General features: G+C 37.4%; 1 protein-coding gene across 5 annotated transcripts in view; it reads right to left on the reverse strand.

The window, feature by feature from the left end:
* LOC124950593 (transcription factor Sp9) overlaps positions 1-24341 on the reverse strand; it is a 107461-nt gene that overhangs the window by 18138 nt on the left and 64982 nt on the right. Inside the window, exons 1-2 of one of the 5 annotated variants that reach the window (XM_047497545.1) lie at positions 10729-10876; positions 9393-9472 (exon numbers count right to left, since the gene is read on the reverse strand). The exons of 2 other annotated variants lie outside the window; for them this stretch is intronic. Coding sequence is in view for 2 of the 3 variants with exons in the window: in XM_047497541.1 (XP_047353497.1) it covers positions 19236-19349 (114 nt within the window). In the remaining variant the exon portion in view is untranslated. Of the gene's footprint in view, positions 1-9392; positions 9473-10728; positions 10953-19235; positions 21449-24341 lie in introns of those variants that run through there. 2 more of the 5 variants (XM_047497541.1, XM_047497542.1) reach the window with 2 other exon arrangements.

Below are 24341 nucleotides of genomic sequence, written 5' to 3' on the forward strand. Positions count from 1 at the left end.
CAATTTGCAAAGTGAATGGGTGAGGGGAGGGGGTAGAGAGGAAAGGAGGCGATCATACTGACGTGATTCGTAAGAAAAGAAAAAGGATTTGCCCCACGAGAAAATATATTATTTCGTTACATGGTTCAGAATTAATGAAATATTATTCGATAAGAGTTATTCGCGATATCATTGATGATTTAAATTTTTATTATTCATTTTCTTTTTTTTTTCTTTCTTTCTTTCTTTCTTTCTTTCTTTCTTTCTTTTAAACGTCCTTGAAAATGTTCATATGCAATTTATAAAAGTTTCCCTAGCGTAGACGTAGAATAGATGGCAAATTGAATAACCGACGATCTTAATTCGATTTGAAGATCATGTTCATATATGTGGGATCGGTTTATCAGATCGTTTCTATTGAATCAGTCCATTAGTAGTCCATCTAAACCCTTCGGATATCCCTCTCTCTCTCTCTCTCTCTCTCTCTTTCTTTCTTTTTTTTCCTATTCGCTAGACACGTTTCCTCGTCGCAAATCCACCCTCGACCATCGCGATTGGTTTTACGCGTAGATCTCTGCAACAGACTGTGACATATTAGGTTACCCCTCGAGGATATCATCCCTGTTTAAGAGACCCATAAAGAGAGGGTGACTCTAAGAGTTAAATTTATTGTTTCGCGATGTTTAGTGGCCGTACGAAAGCCGTAGGAGCAAACTTTCGTTCTTCCCTTTTCATTCGTAACTTTTCAACGTTAAGTTTAAGTACATCGATTCATCTTAATTAACGGATCTAATTAATCAAATGAAATTTTTCTATTTATTTTTAATTTCTCTTATTGTTATCCTAATTTAATTATTTATATTTAGTTACTGTTTGAGCCATTTGTGATATATATATATATGGGAAGATTTATTTCATTGAAATTCATTGGAAATATAACGAATTCATAGATTTAGGATATTTCAAATTTTCGAAAAGAGAGAATTTTTGCGGAACAATAAACCGTCGTCGACGATGCGATCACGGTGCAAAGAGTATAGTCCGGCAAAGAGCCGGGCCACAACGCTTTTTCGGAGAATTTATGGTCCCTCTTTATCGGCATGAAATTCGGAACGGGGAAAAGCCGCTCTCCATAAAAATTCATAGCTTGCGTAAACGTCTCTTCGCTTCTCGGCCACACTTGACAAACTGCGGTCTATCCCTTCGTTTCACGAGATATCGATCTTTCCATACTATGTATATATATATATATATATATATATATGTGTGTGTGTGTATGTTTATATATACATATATGTGTAATATTTTTATTCGTGGTTCTTCCGAAAGAAAAGAAAGAAACAGAAAAAGAAAAAGAAAAAAAAAGAGAAATAGAAAAAGTAGACGTCGAATGACGAATGAAAGAAAGAAAAAAGAGAAAATGAAGATAAAGAGAGATTAAAAAGAAAAAAATTTATTACTATAATTATCATTAAAAATTGTATATGTAAAAAAATGAAAGAGAGAGAGAGAGAGAGAGAGAGAGAGAGGGAAAAAAAGGAATAGAAAAACGTGAAGAATATTTAAAATGAATCGATCGTGAAATAACGACAACTACTTACATAACGCGTATCTATTGCGAGAAGAATTTACGTGAAACGCGTATAGAAAGAGGAAGGTAAGGCGTTCGTTCGTTCGTTCGTTCATTCGTCGAGAAAGAAAATCTAGTCGCGTGACGAAAAAATGGAAAGGAAATGAGGCGAAACGGGAACGCACGGCGTAGATTTATACGCGGCTTATTATACATAGTAGAAGTAACTACACACATATACATACACACATACTCACGTGCATATATATATATATATATACGCTTAGTTCAAGATATCGTGATATCTCAAAGTGTTCACAAGCAAACCTCATGCGAGTTACACGTGTCCTGATACTTTCCTATCGTCTAACGAAGCCTTCGATCTTACGAAGGTTAACGGTACTAATGCGAACCCTCGCAATGTATTTCTATTACTTCGACAATGTCTCGAAACTGAATAATTTCTTGCTTGCGGGTAAAAGAGAACAACAAAAAAAATAGTGAACGGAGTAGAAGGAAAAAGAAAGAATTAAATTATAAAGGATTAAAAAAATGACAAAAGAAACAACAACAATAAGAAGAAATTAAACAAGAGAGAGAGAGAGAGAGAAAAAATATTAATGAAAAAGAAAAAGAAAAAGAAAGAAAAAAAAAAGAAAGGAAAGAAACGCGCCGGCGTTCGCAGACTCACTCAGTGCAGGAGCGGGTCACAGAGAAAATGCAAATTATCCGCTTTCGCGCTCGTGCCTTTTTCTTTTTTCTTCTTTTTTCCTTCTTTTTCTTTTTTCCTTTTTCTTTTTTTCTTTTATCCCTCTGCTTCTCTCATTTTATAATCGAGAAACACGGCTACCGCGCAAATAAATCAACCAGAGATAGGAATTTTTCACGATTACGCTACGGAGCTCTAGAGGTTGGTAGGTATATACCTACCTACCTATCTACCTATCTACCTACCTACCTACCTACCTACCTACCTACCTACCTACCTCGTCTCGATTTCATCGACGTCGATATGATTTACGCGATAATCGATTAAACTGCTTGTGCGCCTTTATGTTTATACCCCAAGCAACTTCCTATGTATAATACGTCGATCGGTTCGCTTTTGCAAACGAGTTTCGCGGTCGATCAAGGCCGTCGACCACAGACTATATACAGAGAGTCACGAATATTATCACGTTTGATCTATGTCAAGATATTATATTGAACAGCTTATCGAAAATATGGAAAAATCGTAAGATTATTACGCAATGTCTTCGGGGAAACGTGTAAGCTTATCTAGCAATAGTTATAACCAGTTAACTACTGCTAGCTGTTGGGTCAGCTACTCGTAAAAAAAAAAAAAAAAAAAAAAAAAAAAAAAAAAAAAAAAAAAAAGAAAGACACTTCGCGTTTGGCGCCCGCACGGAAAAACAACTCGAACTCGAGCACCAGTGCAGTTCCACGGAGTAAATTTAATATCGATTCCGCTGCATTCCGGTGTAAACATGGCTCGCAATTATCCCGACCATTATTCGTAACTCCTTGGTTCCTCCTTTACTTCGTGAGGCACACGCAACGCGATCAGCCTTTTCCTCCTCCTCCTCCTCCTCCTCCTCCTCCTCCTCCTCCTCTTCCTCCTCTTCTTCTTCTTCTTCTTCTTCTTCTTCTTCATTTTCTTCATCTTCTCTTTTCCTTTTTGCCAAGAGCCGATAGGTCGCGCAAGGTGTACAAAAAGAAGAAGAAGAAGAAGAAGAAGAGGAGGAGGAAGAGAAGGAGGAGGAGGAGGAAGAAGAAGAAAAAGAAAATAATAAGAAAAGATGAACACGACCGTATGCATCTGCTAAAAGGTGAAAATCGCGGGCAAACTTTTGACGTGTTCGGTATATGCCGGAAGTTTTTGCTGAGAGAATCCCGGAAGGGTTCGTTGCACCCTACATTTGTATTACCGTGTGTGAGAAAAGCCGACCTCTCTCTCTCTCTTTCACTCTCTCTCTCTCTCTCTCTCTCTCTTCCTCTCGTGTTTCTCGAGCGTTCGCGTGCCGATCATTCGACTTCCTTTGTCACCTTAAAAACTATGTTGCCCCGTCATTTTTACGGTTTCTTTCGTGAGAGAGCAAAATTCTTCTTTTTCCTGAAAAATTCGAGAGAATTTCGAGGCACTGAAGACGAAATGGAAGGAAAAGAACAATGACAATGAAAAAGAATGAAAAAGAAAAAAAAGACAAGAAAAAGAGAAAGAGAGAGAGAGAAGAAAAAGGTGAGGACGCAATGTCGGTGAGCATGATCGGTCCGATAAATCATCGGGAACTTTGATGGTGGAGAGTAACGTATATACAGTGTTTTGGCTCGGTCACCACAGGGGGTTGGCACCCCTGCGGAGAATCCCTGCCACGCTGCCACGCTTCTTTCTTTCCACGTTCAAAGGTGTCGGGCACACCACCGCTCGAGCATTGTCCAACTCATTCTCGATTACGATGATACAACGTCGAGATAAACGAGCCGATCGAAATATTTCAAGGAGGTCTCGACTAGGACATTAAGGTATTTAAAGATTTGCAAAAAGAATCCCTTCGCATTTATTATTAACCTTTTAGTTATTAGTTTCACATACACACACACATATATATATATATATATATAACATAAAGAAAAAATTATAGTTAGGCTATTTGCATGTAATTCGAGAAAAGAGACTCGTTAATAATCGTTTTCCACTTTACTCGAACATAGGTTGCACGCCCGGAGGTGTCGAACCGATCGTCTATCGTTCGCTCTTTTCCCATGATGGTCCCTCAAATGACGTTGACTTGCGATGATACGTCACGATAATGGCTGGTAATTCGACGTAGCATCGGTAAAGAAGTGAAAGAGAGAGAGAGGGAGAGAGAGAGAGAGAGAGAGAGAGAGAGAGAGACGACTCGTGTCTGAGTCTACGAGGAATATTCTTTATAGCATTAAGGGGGGGAGAGAGAGAGAGAGAGAGAGATAGTTCTTCTGGCTTTTCAATTATCGAACCTCCAAGCGATATGATGATGGCTCGATGCAAGAAGGCACGTATAACTCGCTACAGGCCGTTACACGCGCCTAGTAAACCCACATGCAGTCCTGTATCTATCAAATTACAGCTTCTCGATCTTCTTCTTAGTACACGAGTTTTGGTATACTTTATAAAGGATTGTTTATCGTAATATTTTTGTTTACTTTTTAGAAAATCAATGAACTCGATGGAGAATATTTTTTATTGTATGATACAATATATAAAGATATATTGTAACTATTTAACATTATACAAGAGATTTGATATATATTTTAAGAATGATGATTTATTTTAATATTTTGCGTTTAGTTTGTAGAAAATTAATCAATTTGATGAAGGATAGTTTTTTATCGGATAATTATTGGATAAACGTGATGTACGTCTTTTTCACAGTACAATTAACTTTGATATATTTTAGGAAGAATTCTTTATCGTAATATTTTTGTTTAATTACTTTTGTAGAAAATCAATGAATTTAATAGAGGATATTTATTATTACATGATATATATATATATATATATATATATATATATATATATGTGTGTGTGTATATATGTATGTATATTAAAATTATTATAGATTAAATTATTTTGAGAACATTATCGATGACGTTCCTTGATCTTTAAGTTAAAATCATTGAAGAGGTACGGGACAGTGATCATCAAGCAGATCACCACCAGGTCCCTTTACGTTGCATTGTTCGCTGAATAATTTCGTTTGCGACGATACGTCGAGTATAATGACCGATAATTTCGCTCGTGCGTGCAACGAGAACATCGACGTGCACGATGATGATGAAGTCGAGAAAGAGAAAAGAGCGAGCGAGCGAGCGAGAGAGAGAGAGAGAGAGAGGGAGAGGGAGAGGGATAGTACTTGGCTTTTCAATTATCGAACTATCGAGACAGACAGAGAAAGAGGGGGGAAAGAGAAGGACGATTTCTAAGTAGACGTACCTATGTATGTATGTATGTATGTATTTATGTATATATATACGTTCGTAAATAAGAAACATAAACGAAAGAGCTTGCCTTAGCCAATTTACGCGAACTGAAATTACTCGACGAATTTTGCAGCTTAAATAGTTATAGGTATGTGGCCCCCTTTCCCTTTCGATAATTGAGGTGCACTTTCTTTAAGAATGGTTATAATTTGTGAAAAAAAAAAAAAAGAAAAAAGAAGAAAGAACAGAAGAAGGAAGAAAAAAAAGAAAGAAATTTCCACGTCTTCGAAAAAGTTACATTGTTTGTGTAAAAGAAGGTTAATCGATGTTAAGAATGATTAAGAAATTTGAAGGAAGATCAATTCTCATGAGATTTATCATAGCGAATAATATCTATTATGAATTTTTAATATCTAACTAATGAAATAAAATATGTGTGCGCACGTGCGCATATACGTTTACAAATAAGACGGATTAAAATTTCGTTTTGATTAAATTTTCGATTTCGTATCGAAAATCGATACGCGTTAGAACGTATTTTGATTTTCGATGGAAACATTATACAAAATAGAATATACGGTTTCTAGAAACGATCAATCATATCCAAAAATTGGTTTTCCAAGGGTAAACGTTTCAGGAAGAATGGCAGCCATATTGTCACATCGTAGAACATCTGCCAGTTTCATCCTCGAATCTACGAAACGAACTACTACGTATGTACGTCGAATAGAATCCAAAAATCAGTTGTATTCTCGAAAGGAATGATCCTGATACTTACAACATTTTCTCTATTTCTATCGATGAAAATAATTCATTCAGAAGATTTTCATGGTGTGCTTAAGTATTATATATATATATATATATATATATATATATATATATATATATTTATGAATGTATGTATGTATTATATATCTTTTCCGAGAAAGGGCCATTTTTTATTTGGTGTTTCATTTTACACGGTGATATATCGTATAAAGTAGCACATTATCGAAAGGAAGAAAATTTATCGTTGATTTATTCACGATAATATATATACGTATGTGTATATATGTATGTATGAGAGAGAGAGAGAGAGAGAGAGAGAGAGAGAGAAAGAGAATAAAAGACTCTCGTAAAATCGGCGACGATTATAAAACGATTTTCAACGAGCTCGCACGAGTAGGTATACCATAACCGCTTGGAGTTTTGTAACTCGCAATTTACACCGGAGAATCCTGTGGTTTTGATCACACGAGCTTTCCCAACGAGACCACATCGTTTTTCGCACGTTCTGAAGTGGGTAGGTATCATAAACGTTACGAGGAGAGATATTATCATCATATATCTTTCTCTTTCTCTCTCTCTTTCTCACTCACTCTCTTTCTCTTTCTCTCTCTCTCTCTCTCTCTCTTTCTCTATCTCTCTATATCTCTCTTTCTTGATATATCGGAAGATTAAAAATTTCGAGAAATAAATAAATTCGTTCGTACAAAGTAACCATAGCCTACGGGCAAATATGCCGTTTCGTGCGATCTCTCTCAATGATGAAAAAACAAAAGGAAGGAAAAAGAAGAAACACAAAATATGAAGAAGAAGATGAAGAAGAGGAGAAGAAGATGAGGAAGAAGAAAAAGAAGAAGAAGAAGAAGAGGAGGAGGAGGAGGAGGAGGAGAATTGCGTGTTTTTTTCGATAAATTGCGGTCGTTTTAAGGAAATAAGGTCCAGCCAGCCGGTCTTCTCTCTTCTAGGATAACCGTCTAGTTCTTCTCCTTTCCCTCAGAAAGAGGACAAATTAGGATGGCATTTTCGTGGGGCATCCGGTGTGCTGCTCCCAGGTAAAGCCTCTTAAAGGTTCGCATAAAAAGGCCTTCTTGCTTCTCTCTCTCTCTCTCTCTCTCTATATATATATATATATATATATATATATATATATATATATATATGTCTCTCTATTTTTCTCTTGGTTCAGTGTGATCCCCTGAAAGGGATTCAAAGATTTTTGCGACAAACTCCCAGTTCGATAGTCACCACCAGTTCGCAGTCCATTGTTGTCCTTGAAAATGTCAACGGTGGCGACCCTTGAGAAAAGACTCTTTTACTACTTTTTACTTTGTCAATCTCCCCCTCCCCCTCCCCCTTCACTTTGGCCCTTCTATTCCAACGAGGAATCGGATTATCGGATTACCGATCGTAAAAGTGAAGTGGACCGATGTTGAAAAGGAAAACCGGAAAACGATGTCACCCGAATGTTCTATCGTCAGTTTGACAGGTGTAACTGGCCTGTCGAAGTATTAAATATTAGGTATCATTCGATAGATACCTTACGTGTTGATAGAGCAGCAGCAGGAAAAAGAGAGAGAGAGAGAGAGAGAGAGAGAGAGAGAGAGAGAGAGAGAGAGAGAGAGAGAGAGAGAGAGAGAGAAGAATGCTTTTTAACTTTTCAATAAAAGTCGATTTACTCTATATCATAATTGATAGTTGATGGAAGATAAGATCGTTAATAATTTCTTGGATATGATCGAAGTTCTTATACGTATGCAGATACAAAATAAGGAAAGGACAAAGAGGGATATGGAAGTAGAATATGTATGGAAAGCTTTCGTTACGGTAACATATAGATAGATAGATAGATAGAAATAGAGAGAGAGAGAGAGATAGAGATATTATGTCAATAAATAAGAAGAGAAGGGTGCCACGACTTTGCTTCGTGAATTAGTGAAAATCATTCGTAGAATAAGAACTCGTCGATCGATGTATATATATATATATATATATATATATATATATATATATATATATATATATATATACATATATACACGAAGGTATTAAGTATTGACATATTATCGATTGAGTTTGAGAAATAGCCATTGGTCATGTCGATTCTCTTGAGTGTGCTACAAATAAACGGGTCGTTAGGAATTAAAAAGAAAAAAAAAAAAAAAGAGAAAAAAAGAAAATAACAGAAAGAAAAGAAATAGAAAATAAATGAATCGACAGTTCAATTTCAAAAAAGAAAAAAGAAGAAGAAGAAGAAGAAAAAGGAAAAAAAAATGAGACTAGGGAATGAGAAAGGGAAACAATAACGTGCGAATAGGATCGATGAAAAATTCAATAATAAAAAATTCGAAAGGACGTAAGATCCTTCTTACGACGTGTGAAAGAGAGAGAGAGAAAGAGAGAGAGAGAAAGAGAGAGAGAGAGAGTGTGAGAGAAAGAGATAGTGTGGATATGTGTGTGTGTGTACTATCTTCGCACGTATCTTCCCATTGGATTGGATCGAGAGGAAGTCGGCATCGTGTTTCCTACTCACGCATCCTGTCAAGTGGATCCTCTAGGAGGCACAAAGGAGATCAGACAAATAATTGGCTCCTAGGGTGCACAGGTAGGAAGGAGGGAGGATCCTCTGTCCGTTTCATTTTTGGAAACCTTACGCAAGGACCATTGTCCCGAAGGACACTCGATACATTTAGGCGGAATACTTCGATAGGGAAGGAAATGGAAGAGAAAATCTTGTTCTTTAAAGCTTTATAAACAATTTTATAAATCGTTGAGAGTATTGTTACTATTTTCGATTTTTAGATAGATATGATCTAAGATCTCGAAGATATCTTTGTTTCCTTGTGTTTTTTTTTTTTGTGGATTAAACGAAATAATTATCCTTTACGTTAATGATTATAATTAAATTTCTTGATTTAAGGGTGAATAATTATTCCTGTTTTTTTTTTTCTTTTTTTCTTTTTTTTTTTATCATCGTGAGATTTATTTTCAAACTCGATACGAAACTTAGAGAGAAAGAGGGAGATAGAAAGAGAGAGAGAGAGAGAGAGAGAGAGAGAGAGAGCGATGGATGAAGTAGAAGAAAAAAACAGATTTCTGGTTACTTAATAAATATACTCGCCTTTCACTTCGGTGTCTACGGATTTTAATTACTTTTTTAGGTCGACTCGTAAATCATTCCGACGGGAGTGCGCGTTCTTCCTGCCGAGTCATAAAATAAAGAGTTCATGCTAAGACGTAGAGAACAACTTTGAACACGTGTCGTCGAGGTTGGAAAAGGATTCAGTGTGTCATTCGATTCATTTCAAGAAAAGAAGGAGAGAATAAGGAGAGAGAGAGAGAGAGAGAGAGAGAGAGAGAGAGAAAAGGAAATGGAAGGAAGTCTTTAAGAATTGCCGCTTCTGTCAAAACAGGTCGGATAATCCGGGATGATCGTGGACTTATCTGAAAATCTAGTCGATAATAATGGACCTAATCTTCTATGTTACTTTTGCTGAATAATTTTTTTTTCTTTTTTTTTTTTTTTTTTTTTTTTTTTTTTTTTTTTTTTTTTTTTTTTTTTTTTTTGGAAAAAGAAAAATAAAGAAAGAAGTTCTCCTCCGTGACGACAATCGGAGATATCGGCATTAACGAAAAAATATAATTAGTTAATTAGCTGACATTGGAAGAAAATGTCAGCTAATTAACTATAATTTCATTTATATTTTTAATTGTATACACGTAAAATGAATACTTCGATCGTGTAAACGTCAAAAATCTTCTTTCTTAGATCGTAATTCTAAGATAAAAATATTAAAAGGTTATAAGATTAATCGATCAGAGATCTCATTTAAAAGATGAACGAAAAGAGTCAAAGATAGAAGTTATCTTGTAGATGTTAGAAATGGTGCGACACCTCTTTTCAAAATGGCCACTAATTTGTCCTACCGACAAGATCTTTTATCGATACTTCGTGTAAGGGTACCGTCGAAAGGCGACGGGTAGCAATGATTGATCCTAAAAATCGATCTCTCTTTTCTACCTGCCCAACTAGAGGATTAAGATCCCTATCCGAAAGAAGATAAAACGATCTATCGATCTAAAGTAGAAGGCATATCGGGGATAACTCTTCTTTTTTTTTTCTTTTTCCTAGAATTCTATCGTACCCATTTCGATGATCCATTAATGTTAGATAAACTTACGAATAAAAAAAAGGAAAAGAAAAAAAAATGGGAAGGAAAACGATGATGGACGTGTCACTTAATAATTACAAATAATAATCAAAAGGGAATAGTTGTAAAGTACGTAAACTACGTTCTCTGGATAAATTCTTAATCCTAATCTAATAAATTATCTAATAAAGACGTGAGGAATGTTGTATTAATAAGAGAAAGAAGGAAGGAAAAAAAGAAAGAAAGAAAGAAAGAAAGAAAGAAAGAAAGAAAGACAGACAAAAAACCGATCGGCCTGAGACTCACCACATGTCCATGAGCGGGTGACTTGGCGATGGATTGCAGCTGCGGATAAAGTTGACCAGCCGCGGCTGGTGTCATGTCGGTCAGCATGTCGTTTAGGTCCTTCGACACTTGGACCGAATGTTCAAGCGACTCGTTATTTTTCACCAGGGCGTTGCGTCTTTTTCCTCCCTCCCTCCCTCTCCCTCTCCCTCTTTCTCTCTCTCTCTCTCTCTCTCTCCTATCTATCTATCTATCTAACTCTTTCTTTCTTTCGCTCTCTCTCTCTTTCTCTATCTATCTCTTTTTCTCTTTTTTTTTCTTTAGCAAAGCAAAAAAAAAAAAAAACGTCGTGTTGTCCTTTCGTCGCGTTCGTTATTTTTTTTTTCCTTTTTCTTTCTTTTTCTTTTTTTTTTTTCTCGCGAAACGTCAAAACACCAGCACACGAAAATCACGGCCGACGACGACGACAACGACGACAATGACGAGGACGATGATGATGATGATGATGATGATGACGACAAAAACTACGACGAAGACGAAAACGAAGGAACAACGACGGCAAAAGATAGCCGTACGATAACGTGAACGAACGGTACCTCCCGAAGACTCCGTGTGTGAATCGGTACGGGCTGGAGGAGCTGAATGTTGCGTGTACCGTCGGAAAAAAAGCTTAACTCGAGCTGGTTGAAGGAACCGGTTAACGTGGTTCCCGCTCTTCGCCCCGTGACAGACTGCCGGCCAACCGATCGGCTTTCCCCGATCACGGCCGGGGGAATGGTGCACGTAGACGGAGGAGGTGTAATAGAGTAGGTTGGAGAGCCGGCTCTTGAGATGCCCCGGGCGAGGACGCAGTGGGCGTTCCAACGGAACTAGAACCCGGCCAAATGGGCGGTACCTGAACCTTGTTGGGTCCACGCCTACGTGCGTGTACAAGCTCCGCCTTATTATACAGCATTACCTTACCATTCCCAACTCTACCCGATATCCCTACCAGTGAACTTTATCGAACCCCCATCCCCCCCACTTGGTAACATCGTCCAACCTCTTTCCATCTCCCTTGCGCATTCTCATCCGATCCCACTCTTCTTTTTCCCTCTTGCACGAACGAGAGTCGACTTATTCGTCAAAATGCGCGCGCATCATCCTGAGTCGCCACCGCCGCTGCCGTCGCCGCCGTCGTCGTTGTCGTCGTTGTCGTCGTTGTCGTCGTTGTTCTTCGTTTTCTTTGGAAAGGGAAGGGGCACGCGCGACGTACACTCGACTTGCTTTGCTTGCTTACTTCCTCACTCGCTCGCTCGCTCGCTCGCTCGTTCTCTTACTAACTCTGTATATATTTCTCTCTGTCTCTTTTTCTCTCCTTGTCCTTCTCTTATTCGCTGTTTCAGTCACTACTGCTGTTCGTCCCGCTTGTTCGATCGACTCCTCTCCTTCGTCATCGTTCCTTACTTCGCGGATCGAGCCACTCTACGTGACCCGGAGCCCTCCTATCGGCGTTCACCCATAGTAACGGTATGCCTGTCATTGTTATTTAAATATCGACGCACCAAACCACGTCCCGTTATTATTTCTCGACGATGGGAATGCCCTGAGTAGTAGTAGTAGTAGTAATAGTAGTAGTAATAGTAATAGTAATAGTAGTAGGTAGATAGGTAGATAGATATTTACGTACGACACGTTAAACTTTTCCTTTGATATTTTAATGGAATTTTAACCTGTATATAAAGTTAATGTACCATTTTGTATGGTATAATAATAATAATAATAATAATAATAATAATAATAATAATAATAATAATGATGATGATGACGAAATATCCTGCTCGGTATGGAAAACTATTAGAATCTTGGATATCATAATGCCGCCGCTGGTACAGCCGCCGTCTTCTCGAACGATCCGCGTAAAATTTGCCCGAGAGAATCACCGGTATATATCGTCTCGTCTCGCGCCTAATGCGATTTTAATCGCAGAGTTTGAATTTCAAATGCTTATCGACTACGTCTTATAAAGCGGAACGCTCTCAGTAAAATATACGACGAAGAAGGAACCAATTATCATTCTTCGAGTCAGTGGCGTCTTCCCCGTTGACTTTTTTATATTTAATGTCGATCGTGTATGTATGTTTGATCGATTATAGCGATTATCAGAAAGTCATTATGTTTCATTGAAAATAAATAGAATTAGAAACATTAGAATTGCAATGGTAATGGAAAGAGATTAAAAGATGAAAAAATTCAAAGGGAAGAAAATCAAGAACGAGTACGAAGAACGACCGCGATTTCTTTTTACCTTGTTACTTTATTTATTTATTTCTTTTATTATTATTATTATTATTATTATTATTACTTTTTTTTTTTTTTTTTTTTTTTTTTTTTTTTTTTTTTTTTTTGAAATGGAGTAAGAGACGAATGAATTAAACGAAAAAAAAAAAAAAAGAAAGAAAAAAATTAGGCAAGGCATACCATGCTAATTCGATTCGAATTAGAATTAGAGGCGAGAATAAATAGAAGATAAGGGTCTACGCCAGTGATCCGGTCGCGACTTGGACGAATGCGTCAGGCTCGCATTAGGACCTAATTTTCCATAATGGAAGAAGACTGCGGCGCCACTGCGGCGGGACGAGCATCTAATCGCGGTCCATTCATAACCACTCTCTTCGTGCTTCTTCGTCTCACAATAACGTAAGGAGTAAGAACAAGGACTATATGTCGCGGTCGAGATTTCTACGGACAATTTTCGCATTAATATCTCGCCAATGGCGATCGTCATCAATTTCTTAATGTTCGAACATAGTAAGTTGGTGATAAGTAAGTAAGTAAGTATGTAAGTAAAATAGATATTACCTAGTTCACGTCTAGTCGCAATCGAGCAATAAAAAAAAAAAAAAAAGAAAAGGATATGATAAAACGAGCGACGATATATTATTGACGATATGTATCGTAGTAAACCATTTTAACGATCGAAAGAAAATTTCGAAGAGTTGAACGTGATTCCGTAATTATTCTCTCCTTATTTCTCCCCATATTTCTATCTCTCTCTTTCTCTCCCATCTTATTACTCACCTTCCATTCTCGATGCGTGAGAAATCGAAAACATAACTTTCGATGATAAAACACGGCACCTCGGAATGAGCCGATTTCCGTTCGAATCTCACGCGACGGTACAATACAGGAAGAAAGGGCAATCACGAAAAGAGAAAAAAAATTATTTCGCGGAACGAGGGCGATCGGGTTTTCTTCTCTCTCTCTCTCTCTCTCTCTCTCTCTCTATCTCTCTTTTTTCTTTTTTTTACTTTTTCTCTCTCTCTCTTTCTCTTTCTCTCTCTGAGCACGTAGATTCAAGGAGGCGATGATGTGTAGATCGCGTGCTATCGTACCACAAAAGGTGCGATCCACCCTTAAAGTAGGACAGGGCGATAGGAAAAGTGTGATGGTGTGCGATCGTGTCAATCTGTGGTAGTAACCCGGAACAAGGGATGTTTTACAACGAGAGGCACGAATCGAACGCGCGCCGCCTTTTAACGTCGACTACCAAAGCCGATGCTCGTTGGACCGTGCGAAGCAAACGCTTACGTAATATCCGCGAGGGTGGCTTTTGTCGAACGTCGAAAGCGCGCGCCTAGCTGCGCGATATCACGGAAAATCGCATTCAATGAACCTTCACTGCTTTTGCAATCCATTCTCATGGGAATGCTTGTATATCAATGTATGTATATATGTATGGTATGTATGTATATATGTATGTATGTATGTATGTATGTATGTATGTATGCGTGTGTATGTTTGTGTAAGTGTCTGGAAAACGAAGCGAACGTTGAAGAAGGATAATGTTCATTCTTCGAGGGATAAGGGTAAAAAAAAGAGGAGAAGGAAGAAAGAGAAAGAAAGGAAGAAAAAAATAAAAGATCTCCTTTCTCCCGATGATCATCTTGAAATTGCAATGTTAAGAATATTTACGTAAGAATAATGACGAATGTTAGAGCTCTAAAAGATTATAAAAACTAGTTGTTAAAAACACGGTTAAATCTATCTGAAAGGATAATAACCGCGTTTGGCACTAATTGCCATGTGTACTTTTCATGGAAATTATTACCGGTGAATAGAAAGAGAGAGCGCTTGGTCTTTTATGATCGTTGATATTAAATGAGAGAGAGAGAGAGAGAGAGAGAGAGAGAGAGAGAGAGAGAGAGAGAGAGAACATTTATATAGTTAGATATTTATCTTACTATGGTTTTAGCATTAGATATATCTAATCGTACTTATATAAATGAAAGTATATATTCTAAAGGTAAAATTACTTCTATTAAAAGCTTAGATGTATTAAAGAAGAATTCAACGACTTCCGTGATTCCGATCGATTCGATATCGGACGTTCGAAAGCCGATGAATCGGCGATCGTTACTCGAGTGCAGGGTTGAAAGGGAAAATGGGACCGGGGGACCCCTTCACGGGGGCGGTTAATGACAGGGCGGCCTTGTGGAGCGAAAATGGCCCGCGTCGAGACTTGAGTGGAAAAGAGAGAGAAAGAAAGAAAGAGATAAAGAGAGGAAGAAAGAGAGAGAGAGAGAGAAAGATAGAGAGAGAGAGAGAGAGAGAGAAAGAGAAAAAGAGAGAGAGAGAGAGATACAAAGAGAGAGAGCCTCTTTATACAGCCATGTGGCCATCGGGAGTTGCTGATGGACTAATAATTACCTCGGGAAGAAGCATCGTATAAAGCCGAAGCCAAGACCATCCGAAAATGAAGATTCACCTTCAGCAGCTTGTAGATGAACAGTGAACTTGTTCGCGTTCCTACCAAGTAGATATACCTAACAATGTGTACGCATACATGTAAGTACCCACCTTGAGAACCCTTAATCACTACTCGATCCGTTAACTTCGATCGATCATCGATCTCTCTCGTACCTTTTATTTCTTTTTTCCTTTTTTTTTTCTTTTTTTTTTTTTTTCTTCTTCTTCTTCTCTTTTTTTCTTTTCCTTTTTCTTCCTTTCGTTTCTTTCGAATAATACGTGGCGTCAACGAATGTCAGGAAAAGGAGGAAGAAAAAATAAATAAATTGAATAAAAAAGAGAGAGAGAGAGAGAGAGAGAGAGAGAGAGAGAGAGAGAAAAGATACCATTGGGTTTATTAATACGGATTACGTGATATTTCGTGCTCGTAAAATCCATTAAATCGGTGCATCGATTCATACGGAATCATCGATTGTTAAAAACACGCCACAAACATTATTGTGTCAGCTCTGTCACAAAGTTTCATAAATCAAACGCTTGCATACGATTTGTCCACAATAGATAGAAAGAAAGAGAAAGAAAGAGACAGAGAGAGAAAGCAAACTTCAACAAATGCATATAAGTATACCTACATATACAGGTATTCTTTGAAGAAAGCCGAGCACACCTGTTTAATTTATGGCACGCAACTTTCGATGCGACCTTAAAGCTTCTCTCATGCTCTTTTTATTTTCTTCTTTCTTTTTTCTTTTCTCTCTCTTTCTCTCTCTCTCTCTCTCTCTCTCTCTCTCTCTCACTCTCTCATCCGTGATTATCGACGATGTTCGAAGACTTAAAAGTTTTCTCTTGTAAAAGATATAACGGTGGTATCCTATAATCTTCTTCCGTTGTTTCTTTTTTTTTTGTATTTTTTTTTTCTTTTTTGTTCTTTTATTATTATTATTATTATTATTATTATTATTATTATTATTATTATTATTATTATTATTGTTATTATTATTATTATCCTCTCTCTTTCCTTATTCTAATCGATCAATTCCTAAATTGTGAGCCAGCTAATTGTACACCTTTTGGAATTGAAAAAAAAAAAAAAAGAAAAAAGAAAAAGAAATAAAGAAAGAAAAAAAAATGGCCTTCCCCGTATGAAACTAATTCATACTAGTCATTAAATACTAAGAGACGCCATATCGAGCATATGGATTATACAACAAGTTTAACAAGGATTTCGCATGTAATTCGAGAAAGCGATAATGATATTTCTAAGAATATATCGCGAGATATTATTTTTATACGGTTTAAGATATCTAATCGATCTTACTGTCCTGTCGAAGCAGATATCTATTAAAAGCTAACGTTTCACGATTAAACGAGAGAATATCTGAAGAAGAAAGAAGAAAAAAGAGGAAAAAAAAAACGAATAAAAAAAAAAAGAAAAAGGCAAAAGGAAGAGAAAAAAGTAAAAAAGGAAGCTCTGAGACTGAGATTTAATGCCTCGTACATAGGAGAAACGAACGCTATCTGTGGATGGTGGTTCATGTTTTTGCTCATGTTTCTCGTTTGCTCTTTAAAACCTGGTGTATATTACTCGTACCACCACCCTCGTCGTATCCCTCCAATACAACCATACAACTCTTCTCCCCGTACAACCGATATCCCTGAGACGTCTCTTATCCTCTTAGATTTATGGAGTGTTTCTAATGCAAAAGATAGTCACGATCCTTCAAGCTCGTCGTAGTTGACGTCCACGCACTCGCAAATCGAAAACTCTTTATAAATCCTCACGAGCCTTAGTTAATGACTCTGGTCGTTTTAAAAACAAGTCCCGAGAACGTTTACTTTTATTAAGGGATTACTCTCTCTCTCTCTCTCTCTCTCTCTCTGTTTTTCTTTCTTTTTTTTCTTTTTTTCTTTTTTTTTTTTTTTTTTTGATAAACTTCGAAAAATGATCTCGACGATTCTCGGGGAAAAATCGAATATCAAGAATGAATTATTTAAGAAGAAAGCGTGAAAAATTAATGATAAAGGTGGAAACAATTAGTCCGGTGAAGGACCCCTGACAAATTCACGCGCATGTTCCTTGGAAGTTGAGATTGCAAAATGACGTGCAAACTGAGGGACGCCCTCGTCCGCCTCCTGGCAATACGGTAATCACTATAATTACGTATCGAGCCCTTATATTAATATCCCCTAGCCACATCTCTCTCTCTCTCTCTCTCTCTCTCTCTTTTTCTCTCTCTTTCTTCCGCTACTGCTTTCATTTCATCTCTCTCTTTTTCTCTCTTTTTTTCTTTCTTTCTTTTTTTTCTTTTCTCTTTCTCTCTTCTTCGTATATCTTCGAGATCACAAAGCTGACATTTTTCCAATCTTTCACAGTATATCAAATAGTTATTCTAATTTTGGATTGCTAAGAAAAGAGCTAACTGTCCTTCTGATAATAAACGATACGAAAATATATTTTTTATTGAACTTTATCTCTAGGTATGATTTTAAACTCGCCTTTAAAAACTTAGGTAACTTATATCATACGTGTTTAAAGCACATGCGTAGGCAATAACTACGTCATTGAATCTCGGTTAGTCGGTGCACTTATAACTGTTTGCTGTTTAACCTCCTACGTATATCGATTTCTCTTTGTCTGTTCTTTTCTTTTTATTTATTTTTTTTTCTTTTCATCTTTTTTTTTTTTTTCCTTTTTTCATTTCAATACGACGACGTGGCTCGTTTAACGACTAATGTACTCGCTGATGGACTATCTTATCATATTATCACTCTTTTTTCTGACTAATACTCGAATATTGTAATAAATCAACGACAAAAGAAGTTGCAATTGACGATAAAAAAAAAAAGGAAAAAAGAAAAAAATGGAAGAAGAGAAAAGTTATCAACGTCAAAGAAAAAAAAAAAAAAAAGAAAAAAAGATTATCAAACGGAGAAAGAAAATAATTGTATAACTATATATTATATTTGATTTATCGAATAATCGACGATATATCCTCGAACCCCTTCAAAATTTCCTTATATTTTTCCCCGACACTGTTGCTCCCGATACCGTTATCAAATCGAATTGGAAGATTCCGATTGACAATCGGATAAATCGGATAAATCGAATTACGCACGACAGCCGGTCGAATTGGCAGTGCGTTTAGGAGAATCATTGCTACGTAAAGGCATCGTATTGGTCGCTTTAGACGTCGGGAGATGAACAATTAACGAAGGGACGTACCCGAACCGCCCAGGACGTCGAAGCCGAAGGGCGCCGATCTGTTCGATAAAGATCTGTCAAATATTGGGCAGTAACTTGCCTTCCGTAAACTTTAGATCGTGGGCTTTGAAATTTCCCGCGAAAGAAGAAAGAGGAATCATTCGTATGATTATTATTATTATTGTTGTTATTATTATTGTTATTGTTACTATTATTATTATTATTGTTATTGTTACTATTATTATTATTATTGTTATTATTATTATTGTTATTATTATTATTATTATTATTATTATTATTATTATTATTATTATTATTATTATTATTGAATGATATATTGTTTTTTTTATTTCTTCCTTTTTTTAAGGAAACGCTTCTTTTTTTTTTTTTTTTTTAGGTATAATATCTTCGAAAAGGAACAAAAGGAAAGAAATTATCTGAGTGAATAATTTCTATCGCAATTCGCATGCATTTAAAAAAAAAAAAAAAAAAAAAAAAAAAACAAAAAAAAAACAAAAACTTTTACCACAAAACAAATAATTATCAAATAGATAATAATTACATCGAAGTGTAAAAACTTCGACTTACTTCGCATTACCTCTAAATATTCCGTATCAGTCGAGGGAACGTGATTCTGTTGGGAAGTCGTCGGCACCATAGCCATAACGTTCTGCGGATGAGCCGGATGCGGATATTGGTAAGCGCAATTCATATCGGATGTTTCAAATCCAATGAAATGCACTTGAACTTCTACTTGTAATCTCGTAATAGTTCCTTTTATTCGATCGTTCCCGACGAACGAATGTTTTTCTTTCGAAAACAGCGCCACTTTATCTCACAAAATGTTTGTCTGTTTTTTTTTTTTTTCTTTTCTTTTCTTTTCTTTTTTTTCTAATTTAAGTTTTCTTTCTCTTTTCTCCCTTTTTCTTCTGTTTTCTTTTCTTAATGTTCTTTCCTTTTTTTTTTCTTTTTTTTTTTTTTTTTTTTTTTCTTTTATTTAAATCCAAAACCAACGTCAGACGACACCTCGATAAAACGATAATAATTAATGTCTACACGTGTACGTCGTCATTGTTTCGGACACATAGCCGTTAGATTCGCATGATAAACTTTTTCGAACGAAGTCCACGATCCTTAATACGATCTAGATACTATCCGTTTGGATCTATTTACATCTTGATCTATACTCTCATCGTCGATCGAGTAAACGAGATAATAATACTTGGTAGTATTAAGTACACGAAAGGTAGGAGGTAACAATTAGCGAAGGTACGGCGAATATGTGCGGTCTGCGAGGACCAACAATTATAACTGAGCTTTTTCGTCCCCCACGCGAAGCCAAGAGAGAAGAGGAGCCGCCGACAGGAGGACGGAGGGCGGATCTTTCGCTCTTTCTCTCTCTTTCTTTAGCTCTCTCTTTCTTTCTCTCTCTCTCTCTCTCTCTCTCTCTCTCTTTTTCTCTTTCTCCTTTTATCTTTCTCTTTCTTTCCTGTTCAGTCCGACACGCACGACCGAGTACTTCTGTGTGCGTGCGAAAGAGAGTGCGTGAGTGGCCAGGGTCGTCCTGAAGGAACATCGAGGAACGCGTTACCACCGTCGAAGGTGTTGGCTGGTGGGGAAGCCCGCCCTCGCACCCCCTCCTCATCCTCCATCTCCTTCTTCTCCTTCTTCTCCTCTTTTCGAAGTATCCACCTCGCGATTGTCTAATCCGCGTGCCAACCCTAACGAACTCCTCTCTCTCTCTCACTCTTTCTCCCCCTCTCTCTCTCTCTCTCTCTCTCTCTCTCTTTCTTTCTATCCCTTCCTACTTGAAGAACTCTAAGGCTTCTCGTCCTCCCTCCATCGCTACACCGACTGCACTTTCGACCAATTAAAACGCGCTGCCGGTCACGTGGCTCGACCCCGCGAACACCGATACTCATCGTCTTCTTGCCTTTCTTCTTACCGTCCTTGTTCCTCCTAAACCTTTTTATTCTCTTTTATTCTTTACTTTGCTGCTTCTTATTCTTCTTCTTCTTCTTCTGCTTCTTCTTTCTTTTTCTTCTTGTACTTCTTCTACTTCTATTTCTACTTTTACTTCTTCTTCTTTTTCTTCTTTTCTTTCCCCGACAATGCCGTAAAAGGTCTCCGCGCGTATTGTGCATTAGCGTGGGAGACAATGATAATAATCCGTAAGGGACACACGTTCACTGATGAAAATCTCTTTTCGCGGGAGAATTTCAATTAGCAACTTATCCGTTGGCAACGAACTCGTTCGACGACGTTAATAACTTTTTGAACTAATTCTGTTACATTGAAAGTTTATAACCTGTTTCGATCATCGGCGTGACTTTATGGCAGACACTTATTGAATTCAGATCTGATCGATCGGATAATGTAACGTAATCATTGGTCTACTCTGTCAATTCTTTACTCTTTTATTCGTGAGTTTCTTTTTTTTTTTTTCTTTCTTTCTTTCATTCTTCCTTTCTTTTTTCCTCTTATCGGCCGATAAATCTTGACCGGTTGATCGACCACATAAAGGCGACATGATTATCACTGTACCAGTAATTAAAGTCATTAACGTCGTACGATACTGCACGTTTAAGTAATAATTTAGAAAGGTGTGTACTTACTTTTCTCTCTCATTCTCTCTCTCTCTCTCTCTCTTTCTCTTTCTCTTTTATAAGACGGCATAAATTCAGTGTTACGATGCAATTTTCTCGACGCACCACGTGGCGAGACTGCCGCTGCTCCGGAATACCTTACTCGTACCTCCTTTCTCGGTGCTTCGACCAATTAAAACGCTCCGCGGTCACGTGACCGCGAGCTCAAGTCACGTGACGCGATGGCAGCAACCATCGGCGAAAAAACAATACGATCTTCTCCGAGCTTCCTCCGAATATTCTTCGTTCTTCTTTCGAGTATGTATATATATATATATATATATATATATATTGCTCCCTTTTTTCTTTCTTTTTTTATTCTTTTCTTTTTCTCTTTCCTTTCTTTCAATATTATTCTCACTCGCTTTGTCCTATTGATTTTTTACTTAAGGAATTTCTATCTCGTTTCGACATATTGACGAAAAAGAGAGAAAAAGAGAAAGGGAGAGAGAGAGAGAGAGAGAGAGAGAGAGAGAGAGAGAGAGAGAGAGAGGGAGAAATAAAAAGAAGAGACGGTAGTTAGTCCGATTGATATTAAATAATATAATCCCATAAACGAACGATTAATAATTGAATATCCTACGATTTCGATCTTTCCTCGACCTCCTCGCGTATCTCCTGACGTAAGAACGTTTTATTATAATGTGACATTTAAACGGGGATTGCCGGAGGTCGTTGTTGCTTTCTATTTCCACATCTCACGAGATATTCATAAGGCAGCTGCAAAACTGTTAAAGCGTTTACGTTATCGTTTGAGATAGAATAATTATATTTTTTTAATATACCAAAGAATTTTTCGACGCTCTAACGAATTGAAAATTTTTTGATTTATTTTTTGAATAAGTATCTTGTCAGAAGTATATATCTCATCTCATCGAATTGTTCGAAATGAAAGCGCGTTTGCGTTTCTCTCGTGTCCTACGTAATAGGTATTATTGGTGTGCCGTTGAATATTCATCGGTCGTATTTACTTTAATGAAAGATTTTTAGTTTGACTGAGAGAGAACGGCACGCTCTTATACCATGACAGTTTACGTCGTAGTTGACGATGTGCACACACATAACTCGATTTCCCCTTCCCGATCTTACCTCACCCTCTCGTACCCCTTCTACTCTCTCATCTTCACTCATCCCCTCTATGGGGATCCTGGTCTCCTCTCATGGCTCGTTACTCTCGCGAATGAAAAGCTGTTGCTCGTTCTTCGGTTTTAACGATCGCGTCTCGGCTTCCATTTCGTTGGAGCTTCCACGGTTCATTACGAAACGGTATTTCATGGGTTTTAGCATGAAAATGGTTTCTCGTTAGCTTACTTCACCGATAAAGTCCATCCGATTGCCCGTAGCTGACCATAACAAGTACCTTCTTTCAGATTTTATATATATATATATATTGCATTTCTTTTTATGAATCTACAGAATGTAGATAGATAAAAGAGCGTGATCCTCTCTCCACTCTCAAATCCTGTCTTATTTCGCCAAAAGATAGAAAAAACTTAACGGACGAGGTTTGTCTCGTGAACAATGACAATACGATCCGATCAAATTCGATTATTGAAAAGCATCGAACAGACAGATGTATATATCTCTCGATGGATTTCGTATCGAAAGGATTTGTAATACGAAGTTGATAAGTGGGAAGAAAAAGAGAGAAAGAAAAGAAAAAGAGATAAAGAAAAAGAAAAAAAGAAAGGAACGAGAGAAAAGAAAAAGGAATGTGGGAGAAAGAGCACCGATATGATCCATCCGATCCATCTTACTCGTTTCTTCTACTTTTAAGATTCGATATTTTCCGTATAAATCATTCGAATCGTTTGACGATCGGCAAAAAAAAAGAAACGAGAGAAAAAAAATCGTCGTTTTAAGAAGAGAGAAAGAGAGAGAGCGAGAGAGAGAGAGAGAAGAGTTTTGGGTGAATCGCTTGATCGCCAATGAATGGACTCGTATTATCCTCGCAATGGGGTAGAGTATAATACTGCGTAGAGTGCTTCTTCGTTCGTTCTTCTCCCTTTCCTGCGCAACTCTTCTCTCCTTCATCGTCCTGTAATACGATACAGTGGGAACGGCGTGTGATCTCCATTGAGCGGTAAGAATGTTAAGAAAAGGACTCAAAGGATTGTGTCCCGATGGCGCCCGCCGTCGTGGGTGAACGCGCCGACAAAGTTCCGTCCTTCAGCGAAAGAGCACCAAAGTAAGCCAAATGAGAGAGAGAGAGAGAGAGAGAGAGAGAGAGAGAGAGAGAGAGAGAGAGAGAGAGAGAGAGAGAAAGAAAGAAAGAGAACTCTTAGACATCAAGGATACCGAATGCCGACGACGATACTATACTTCTTTTTTTTTCGCTTTTTTCTTTTTTCTTCCCCCACCCCCCCCCCGGTTTCTTTCGAAAACGAGCCGAATAAAACGACACGATTATTTTCTAATACCTAAGATATTATTTCTTGTTCCTTTTTTTTTTATTTTATCTTTCTACCCCCCCCCCTTTTTTTTCTTTTTTTCTTTGAAAATCGATCGATCCGATATAAAATCGACAGACCGATTTCTCGACAATACCCCTCGTAAATTCGTGCTCTTTTCTTTTCGTTCTATTCCCTTGTTTTTTTTTTTTTTTTTTCTTTTTTCTTTTTCCTCTTTTCTCTCATAACAAGCGTGCTAGTTAAACGACGACGTGAATAATATCCATCGACTTATTAACGTTACGTTAATTGATCGATGAACACACTTTATCTATTTAACTAACTATCTATCTTGTACTCTTCTCGAAATTAACCTTTTCCACTTAGGTAGGTCGATTAGCGTATACCGACATCCGGCCAGGTGGCGCCAATGAGTTTTTCCAAAAACGGAGCAAACGTCGATCGTGTTAGGGGATGATAAATGGTCGAGCGCCATGGAGAAAAAAGGAGAAAAAAGGCGAACAACTTTTCGTTATAGGTAGATACAGATAATACACGGTAGAAAGAGATAGAGAAAAGGACAGGGAGGGAGATGGGGATGCTCGATGAAAAATCATGTCTGACCAGAATTCCATGGAGCTTTCTTCCTCTACAAGAGTGGAAGTATAT

This window comes from Vespa velutina, chromosome 7 (assembly GCF_912470025.1).
Source record: "Vespa velutina chromosome 7, iVesVel2.1, whole genome shotgun sequence".
Taxonomy (NCBI): domain Eukaryota; kingdom Metazoa; phylum Arthropoda; class Insecta; order Hymenoptera; family Vespidae; genus Vespa; species Vespa velutina.